Raw genomic sequence first — 10,210 nt, 5'->3', positions numbered from 1 at the left:
TTTAAAGTGCGTAAATTAATTGCTCAATTTTATATTAGCAGCAATTGCATTTATTATATTATTAACAAAGTTTATAATCACTTTTCTAATTAAAAAGAGTTGGTCAATTGCAATATTTTATATAATACAATATAGATTTTAAGCTTAAGAGATACTATAATAACATTTTTACAAGTTTAACGCTAAAATGTTCAATGGTGTCATTATGAACGACACTATTTTTAATGTTATTATTTTAGCAGTTGCGGCTATAACGAAAAAGTTTCTTCTCTTTGCATAGACAATGTTATGCAGTAGCTCGTTATCTAGTACAGTGATCAATATAAGAACAGTAGAAAGTTTGTTAATTTCAAAGTTCTTTAATTAAGCCATTGACAGGTTTCCTTTGCGTCGTATTAATTTGAAAAATATGTTAAAACGAGAAATGCGTTATCGAATATCCGGATATGACTTATCGATAAAGACAACAGGAGTGAATTAAAAGAAATATATCGGAATGGCTGTTTTAAGAAGAGAAAGGTCGGACGTAGCTTTTCCAACTTTTATAAGCTCTAGATATATGATGCAGTAATTCAAAATAAGAGATACATATTTTTTATACGTGATCGTGTGCAGGTTTAGGAGTTAAAATTACCTCAGTGCTAAATTGAAGTATTCGATTCCCTGCCGAAAGCATAAAATATATATAAAAAAATATTTCAAATGTTGGCACTTTTATGGTATGAATAGCCTTTTATACTTATGTATTTATATTTCTGACAGATGAAAAATAGTTGGACTTTATAATAAAAATATGCATATTTCGATTAATTAAATTCGATATCCATACAAACGTACAAGTGTCCGTCATCACTATAATATAAATTTAATATAAAATGTAATTTCTTCGGAAAAAAAAGATACACATTCTGGAAAATATTATTGAAAATTCTCTTGGAGCAAGAAACATGTCATCGAATTCTCCTTTCAATAATAGTTTTTGAGCGAGGAGAGGGAACTGATCTTTTTATTGACTGTCCATTTTCAACAGAAAAATATTCTTTCTTTAGAACTAGTCACGATCGAAGTAACTTTTATTGAGAAGGAGAGTGTAGAAAAATCCAATATTTATTTGATAAAATAATACTGAATTTTCTTCTGAATGAAATTGGATTATAGAAAGAGATCGAGATTCTGTTCAGATGAATTAAGATTATCGGCCAGTGCAGTTTCTACAAAAGAATCGAGTATGCAATTTCTGCAAAGCGCAATGAAATGTGGTTTTCGTTATAGATAATGCACAAAACGTGAGTTGCACTTTAAAGCGAAAATACACTACTCATGAGTTTGTAACTTGTAAATTTCAAAGTAAAGTTTCTGTTTCTAACATTATCTGCTTTAATATGGAGCATATATAAAAATCGATAGATTTGAGACATAGAGAATATTTACGTAAAGGTAAAGTCCAAAAATATTTTAATGCACTTAGAAATATATGAATTTGAATTTGAGTGCGCACTTGCATTTCGTTATCCGACAATGCATTTCTATCAAATTAAAAGAATATAAATAGAAACTCGAATATGTTGACTAGTGTAATAAATAACAGCATAAAGATAGTTATGCATATAAATTGTGTTAAATTTACAATTATGTTAAATATACAATATATCATGATTAAATAATTTTAATATAAAATTAAAGTGACGTGAAATCTTTATTCTTTTCTCATTAAAATTAATTTTCTTTTTAGAAAATTGTAGCAACGCAATCGATTATTAATGACATAAAATCTACGATAATTTCGCTTTAGTGTAATTATTGAAGGTCTACAATTGTATTTCCCTCTCTGAATGAGGTTTTAATTGAGCGAGAAAACAGTAAGCGGTCTTGCTTTATTATTGAAAATGATGGAATTCTTTTTTGGTATGTTTGGATGGTATATTTTTTTTAAATTATTTCTCTTGCTTTGATTTCTTTGCATGGAAAATTATATACATCTATATCAAATATAAATTTAAATAGAAATCGGAAAAACACTCTATGCATCTCTTTCCTTTTTCCATATTTTTTGCAGATAGTAATAATTCTTTATAAAACGAGAAATATAAATTTATACATTTTTATTTATATTTTATACAATATTTGAGCGTTTAATTTGCTTCTTTCACTCCTATATTACTCTTGAATAATATAATAGCCACACATTTCTATTCATAATTATATAAAATATAATGAAATTAATATTTTTTAGATAAATATCTAGTGATATATATTATGATATATTTGTGTGATTTAATATTTATTGGTGTAATATTTTCCATTCGTTTTTACATATGTATATTTTTTTGTTAATGTTCTCATTTCTTTTCGATACGTCAAAGATTTGTAATGATAAACTGTAGGTTTAAATTTTGTTATTTTGGAAAAAGGATTTATTAAAAACTGAATGTCCTTTCCAAAATTGTCGATAAGCGATAACTGATGCACGAAGCAATTATTGAGAGTATATGAAACTGGTATTTCCTCTTTAGTTCAGATATAATCTCGCCTTTATGCATCAAATATATGATTATAAGAGAATCTTACAATCTACAATCACTTGGGTAAATAAATACAAACATTTTAATCAAATTATTAAAAAAAAACATATTAATTAATGTGATGATAATAATTATATTATTATAAACATTAGACTATACTTTGCAATAAGCAATAAAGCATTAATTAAATTATTAACTTTATTAATTTGAGAAACTCTAGTTTGTAGTAATATTTACAGCGTCCACATTAAGCGTACGCATAAAAACGTAATAAAAATATGAAAGGTATGAAAGGTATGAAATGTACAATAGCCGACATTGAAAGTGACGTTATTCGTGACAGAATCGGAGTAGTAAGACATTTTCGTTAGAGAGAACCGATCGGTCGATGGTCCAAAGTCGACTGTCGGTCCGCGACGGTGCTGTCGGGTACTAGTAGCTAGTAGCGTCCCGACGCTTGCGCCGCAGGTTCCGCGACTCAGACGGCGCCCCGACGCTGGTAGCGTCGGACGGAGCGATCGGTCGGGCCAACAGTCAGCCTCCAGTGAGCCAAGCAAGCTCTCTTTCCCTCCCTGACGCTCCCCCCTTTCACATATACATGCACACGCGTACAGGATATACGGCACATCGATACACACACACGTACAACGCAAACGTATACATGCACACACAGAGAGTGAGAGAGACACAACACATAGACACGTGCGCACGTACATTCTCTCGCCCTCTCTCTCTCTCTCTCTCTCTCTCTCTCTCTCTCTCTCCGCCGACATCCTGTGAGAGTCTCCATCCACCGAACGACACGAGAGGGAGTCCGAGTTCCTGGCTCGTCCCTTACGGCTGCAGTGCGTTTCCAAACACCCACGAGACAACCTCGAACTACTCCCACGCACGCACGCACGCACGCATGCACACGGTGTTGAAGAGACACGAGGACGACCGAGACGTCTTCCCGAGGCTTCTCGTGGTGCTGAGAAGTCGACGAATTGGCTGCTGGACAGCCCGCCACGCGACTGTGTCGTTGATATCAATACAAATGCCGTAATTCATAATTTTCTTTCTTCGCCTTCCGTTTAATTCGGTCATTTATCTGTCATATAACGTTAGCTCTTTCTATCGGTATTCGCAAGTTAATCCAAATGCCGCGAAAAGCCTCCACTCGCAAGCCAGGCCCGCTCGAGTGAATTGTGCTGACTGTTTAAAGGACCGAAAAGTTATACGTGTGTTTGTGGGGAGACCCCGTGAGACCAATCGTGCTCCAATCGTAGTGCGCGAATTGAATCTCGTTCCGATAATGTCGTTTTGCAACGTATTTGATTCGCAATTCCGATTTTGGTGTTGAAATATTTGAAATTGGGAGAGACACAAAACCAAATATCTCCGAGGCTTTTTAAAAACGCGATGCTAAGCACATAATACGTTTTTGCTGAAAATTTCTGCGTAACTTTCACCGCCTTACAGATTCGCCCTGAGTAAATACAAGGGTAGGAAACATACGTACGTGGAAATAACGACCCTCGTAGGAAACGAGACGCGCTCCGTCAGAAGCGAAATGCCTCAAGTAAAAACTGATCTCCGGTACTGTCAAAGCCGATGGAAAAGGTAGCACCGTTAAATCGTCAAGCGGAAATCGGATCAAAATCAATCGAGTGGCATCAAATCGAAAAAAAAAGAAGATAAGAATTCAGAATTATTGACTATTTTAAGTCGCTTCGAAATTGAAACGGCGCGATAAAAGACTTACAAATCGGATGAAAAACAAATTTTGCTTCAGAAAAAATTGGAGGAGGATTCTTTCACCGCGCGTCAAGAACCGCCAAATTCGGAAAAGTAGTTCGAGCAAAGGAACGTCCGACAAATATCACGAACTGCCATTGAAAATCTGAATATATCGGGGACAACGAATGGTATTTCGATACGAGACTAGCATATATATGGGACATTAATGACATAAAATATTTTCAAGTTAATTCTCTATTATTGTTGGGATTATACAGTGTGTTTTGCGGTAGACAAATATAGATTATTCAAAAACGTGAGTGAATTCGTGAACGGATCTGTTTAATCCGATGACCTAGTGCCATATGAAGGAGGGTTAGAACGAGAGACAAGTAAACGTGACACGTTCTAAAGTAATGAGGTTTAATGACGTGTAAATAGGTGTAAATACAGGGAAGTTATTATATTATATTAACGCGCGTGATTTCTTTCAAGCAAAAGAGCGATTCTACTTTAGTTTTTCTTTTCTCTCTCTCTCTCTCTCTCTCTCTCTCTCTCTCTCTCTCTCTCTCTCTATCTATCTATCTCTCTATCTATTTCTCTCTCTCTCTCTCTCTCTCTCTCTCTCTCTCTCTCTCTCTCTCTCTCTCTCTCTCTCTCTCTCTCTCTCTCTTTTTCGCTTGCTCTCGCTCTTGCTCTCCATACTTCTCTATCTTCTTCCTCTTTTTGCTTCTCTATCACTATATATATATATATATTATATATTAAATATTAATTCTCATTTTATATCTCTATATGTTCTATATTGAATAATAGAGCTTAGATTAAGAATTTACGCACTTGTAAGCATATACAATTGATATATCGCAAATTCCGTGTGAAATTTATGAAAGCTTATTACAAAATAACACACTCATACACATATACACACATACACATACACAACATGCACATATAATTCGCGAGTAATACTTTTAAACTCGCGTTAAATACGTATTATACAAATAACATATTACGTGTAGCGTGTAAAATATAAATACGTGTGTACATAGTTCTACTAATCTATAATCTCTGTCGTTCTAATTTTTCGTCAAAGTTTTCTCGCTGATTTTGTAGTATTCGAAAAGCAGGTCGGAGCAGTACGGGTATCCAGCGCTTAGCCTTTTAGCCCCGGCGCGATAATTAATTAGCTCGCGGGCATCGTTAGAGTGAAACAACGTCGAGCCTTGCGTAGAACTCGAGGAAAGAAAGCGAGAGAAGAAGCGACGGGGAAATCGCATTTCCGTCTACGAAGGGAGAAACGTACGAGCGCGTAATCAATTATCAAGATTTGCACAAAATCACGTCTCACGACCGTGTCAAAACGTCTGTCGTCTTGCGAAATTACTTTGGGGGATCTATCCTAGTCCTAAAGAGAAATTTTCTTACGATCGTCGACACTTTCTCAAGGAAAGTTTTCTCGCTTTATTTGCCTCCAGGCTATGTAGGCCGCTCAAGCTTAATGTAAAGGAAAGGTAAAAAAATAACGGGGACCAATTTTTTACTCTTATTCTCGTATAGACTATCTCTCTTCCTCTCCTTTTCTATCTTATCTATCTCTTTCTCTTTCACTTTCTCTATCTACCTTGATATTCTTAACTAAGTCGCCTACCGGACTATCCATAAATCTCTGTACACTCTGTCCGTGTTAAGTCTGTTGTGGACCAGTGAATGCAGGAAATACGAGGAATGGAGTTGCGACTCATGTAAGCAATAAATCAGAGACCAACTACGTATGACCACGGCACCGAAGAAGTAACGTAAATAACGTTGCAGCAGCACTGTATCGGCACGAAACCGAAGGTGTCAATCACGCCGAAATTAGCTAAAATTAAGCTAAACTAGATTCTAAAAGATTTGGTCCAATAGAGAAAAAAAAAAGCAGTTGCCGAAGACAAACTTTACTCTCGCACTTTTTAGCTGCGCTAGGCAAAGGTATAATATATACGTGAGTGCTACGTAAATAAAAAAAAAAAAAAATTACACAAAATTGTAACAACGCGAGAAACTTTTAAATCGAGCAAGAGAAAGAGAAAGATAGGTCGAAAAGTACTTTCCTGATCGAGCACGGTATTATCGAAAAAATTCGAGCACGTGCTTCGAGATACGCATCAATTAGATACAGCGGAAACTAAGCGTCGAAACTGATAAATATTGATTTGACGAAACTGTTTTAATCCGGAGAGACGATCTCGAGTGAGAGACAACGGCTTCTACAGGAACGAGCCGAGAGGACGAGGAAGAGCGCGTGTGGCGGCATTTGCGTATTCGACAACGATGGCATTATCCTGAAACGGGCATGACGCCCTTGGCCTCGAGATGCGACGAGACCACCACCCTCCTGTTGTTGCTGCTACTCGAGCTGGCACCCGGGGCACGTTGCTATTCGCGCGTAGCCACGACCTCCGCTTCATCCTTACCGAGATAGCATCTACAGTCCCCGGCGAGGGTGCGAGTGATGCCGCTTCTCGGCAGCATTATGACCATCGCCGTCGATAGTCCGACAACGGCGTCTACGAGCGTCTTTGAGGGGAACATGACGTGGTCTCGACCATTCAGTGGTGGCTCTACGTTTTCGAGTAACGAGGCCCACCCGACACGTGCAATCCCATACGGTGAGCGTCAGGCCGCCGCGGCAGCTACCAGCGATCGTGTTAATCGCCTTCACAGTGGCGGAGGTGCCGAGACGGAAGAAGCGAACGAGAACGCTGCCGGGAACAACGAAAAATACACCGAGGGCAGCGAGCGTGGCATTACAACGAGGAGGAAGGACGACGTGGCGACAAGAAAGGAAGCTTCCCACTATTGTGGCCAGACTTCAGAAACTCGAGTTTGTGGCAGGAACACCGTAGGCGCGACAAAGAGTGGGGAAACCACATTTACTGGCGAAGAAAACGTGGCAGGGATAGACACTGCGGGTGGCGGTGGTGAACAAAGTGTCGACGGCATAGGCAGTACTAACGACAGTGTAAGTGTGAGTACAGGTGTATCGAATAGCACGGAGGAGGGAGTCGCGATCGAATACGGGAAGGGTCTGTTGCTCTTCGGCTTTAGCGACACGATGGAGGACACGATCGGTTCGTTCAATGACACTTTCAACACGAGTCACCGTCATCCTTGGAACATGAGCTTGTATAACGAGACTTTGATCGTTGAGGGTTTATATCCCTCGGGATATACCCTTCCGCACATTATACTTGCGTCTATCCTGGCGACGATGCTGATGATCGTTATTGTCGTGGGAAATATGCTAGTGATAATCGCCATCGCCACGGAGAAGGCGCTCAAAAACATACAGAATTGGTTTATAGCCAGCCTCGCGGTAGCGGACTTTTTTCTCGGCCTCGTGGTCATGCCATTCTCGCTCGCTAACGAGATCATGGGCTACTGGATCTTCGGATATTGGTGGTGTGACATTTATTCCGCTATGGATGTACTATTGTGTACAGCCAGTATCATGAATCTGTGCCTCATCAGCCTGGACAGATTTTGGAGCATCACGCAAGCGGTCGACTACCTGAAGAAAAGAACGCCGGCTAGAGCGGCGCTCATGATCGCTCTCGTCTGGCTCTTATCGGCGCTCGTTTGTATACCTCCATTACTCGGGTGGAAAAGACCCACTCCGGAAGAAGAGTATCCCAAGTGCAAGGTGAGTCGACGTTTTATTAAATAAGCCAACTGTTATTTATCGATTTTTATTATATGTTGAATATTAATCGTTATGCTTTAGTGTTTAATCTAAACAGCGATAAATAATATTTACTCATAAGCCGATGCATAGATGAATTTAGTAAAAATGTAGAGTTATATGAAATTATATAAATTGTTGATTTGAAGATATAGAAAGAAATATGTCGATATATCGGATCAGGTGTCTTTAATGAATCAGAAAATTAAAGTATCCCGACAATGTTTGACGAACGTCATTTACAGTTATAATCGTTTATTTGCCTCCTTTCGTTATTAAGTTGTTGCAAGCGAAGAATTATTAGAGCAAGGAGGTCAGCGTTGAATTCAATTACTTTAGGCAATCAGAATCTTTCTGCGCTGTATTTGTCAGACGCAAGGAATGAGTTAAAATTGAGAAAAAAAGTTTACTTTTCAAAATCAAATTATAAATGAAACGAATTTAAAAAATATTCCTTTTTATACCATACTTAAACATTTAAGTTAATTTATTCGTTTTTAATTTGATCCGTTCAAGATGGATAAGATCTTGATTATTTTTTCTAAATACTTTTAGTATTAATGATTTTTTAAATCTTTATTTATTTTTGTCTTATATTTATCTTACTTTCTATATGAATTCTACTCTCCATTATAATAATTAAAAGAAATGATGTTCCATGGAGAATAATTTTATTTTTTTTTATGTGATTTTTTTTTTAATATTTTACAAATAATTTGATCTGCATGACTGCCATTTGATACACCTCGATAAGTATAGATTGATAGCTTGCGTTTAAAGCGCTTTGATGAATTCATTCATGCGCAAAAAAACATCGTAATGGGCTAGTAGTTATATAAAAGATGAAACATTAAGTTCTTTTCCACAGAAAGACTATAAGAAGAAAGCACGGTATAAAATTTGCGATGGATTTTTACCTTAAAAAATTTTCCTTATTTGCGTATTATTGTACCAGCGAGTAACTTAAAAGCCAATGTCCCCAATGTATAACCAATTTCCAATCCGAATATTTTCACGAAGTATCCTGTCGCATACACGCGAAAAGGAAAAAAGTAAAATGTGGAACTCAAGCAGGCGAAGTCTTCCATGCAACAGCGAAACCCACCCTTATCCCGAGTCCCTTGAATCTCGTTCACGCTGATCTCCACAAAACGGCACTGTGAATTGGATTCCTATGCCCGACAGTTCGATCTACTGAGCTGGCATACTCAAATTCGTATCGGGTTCTCTACTATCTTATATCATTTGCATAACTTTGTTATTTATTACTAATACGCTTTCTATAAAACGTTCTTTAAAACGTTGATCCATAATAAAAAAAAATAATAATTATATTTAAGAGTAATATAGCGTTAAATAATATTGGGAAAAATTTGATATATTAAAACATAAAAGATATATTTTATTTTATAATTTATACATATATTTATTATATGTATTATAATTATTTTTCGAACGCAAATGTACGAATACAAATCCTTACTATAAATTTTCAACATATATTGCTCGAAAAGAAAAGTTTACCAGCTCTTTCCGTCATTTATTACAGTTTCTTACAACGGAAAATAGATAATCTAGGAGAGAGCAAAAAGTGTTTTTGTGCTATTATAATTGCACACGCTGGTGCATGATTGAATGCACCCTTAAACTTCCAACGGAACTAATTAGCGGGTATAATTGAGCCATACATTCCTACGGCATATAGTTGCAAAACTTGTTTGCTGTGCGAATCGCTATGATGGATTGTGAAGCATTTTACAAATGTATGTATACGTACCATATGCCTTTATTGTTTTTTAGATCTGCATAAAACACATTTGGATATAAGTTTAATAACGGTAAACAAAAGTTGCGTACTTTCCTCATTAAGCCAATGTAACTTGTATAACGACGAGCTATTACATGCAACTCTCTTATCTGTTTATGTCGAGTAACGTTAATTATATGAAAAAAAATTATATTAAAATTGGCGAAATGGTAGAGAAAAAAAAAAAAAAAGAAATAGCAGGGAAAGGAAAAGTGTAAACTCGATTACGAGTAGAGAGCACGGCCTTTTTGCTTGATATTTGAATGAAGCGGCATATCGTGACGACGGAGAAGCGGTTATTATGTGCACGAAAATCGAGTCCGTCACGAAGAGTGACGAGTGGAGATCTCGAATATATACGTCGACTTATGCGAGGTTGAAGTGTGTCGTTTAAGGATCGGTTGGATCTACAAATGACATGACGTATTACGAAAA

The 10,210-nt window shown here is 36.9% G+C and overlaps 1 protein-coding gene across 3 annotated transcripts in view; it reads left to right on the top strand.

Annotated features, from left to right (window-relative positions):
• Positions 1-2,972: 2,972 nt before the first annotated feature.
• Positions 2,973-10,210, top strand: part of Octalpha2r (alpha2-adrenergic-like octopamine receptor) — a 122,856-nt gene continuing 115,618 nt past the window's right edge. For all 3 annotated transcript variants that reach the window (XR_012047270.1, XR_012047269.1, XM_072898276.1), the window contains exon 1: positions 2,973-7,929. Coding sequence is in view for 1 of the 3 variants with exons in the window: in XM_072898276.1 (XP_072754377.1) it covers positions 6,739-7,929 (1,191 nt within the window). In the remaining 2 variants the exon portion in view is untranslated. The remainder of the gene's footprint in view (positions 7,930-10,210) is intronic.

The sequence above is a fragment of the Anoplolepis gracilipes genome, chromosome 1, assembly GCF_047496725.1.
Source record: "Anoplolepis gracilipes chromosome 1, ASM4749672v1, whole genome shotgun sequence".
NCBI classification, from domain to species: Eukaryota; Metazoa; Arthropoda; class Insecta; order Hymenoptera; family Formicidae; genus Anoplolepis; species Anoplolepis gracilipes.
Note: the sequence above shows the minus strand (reverse complement) of the source record. Positions and strands in the feature narration are given on the sequence as shown.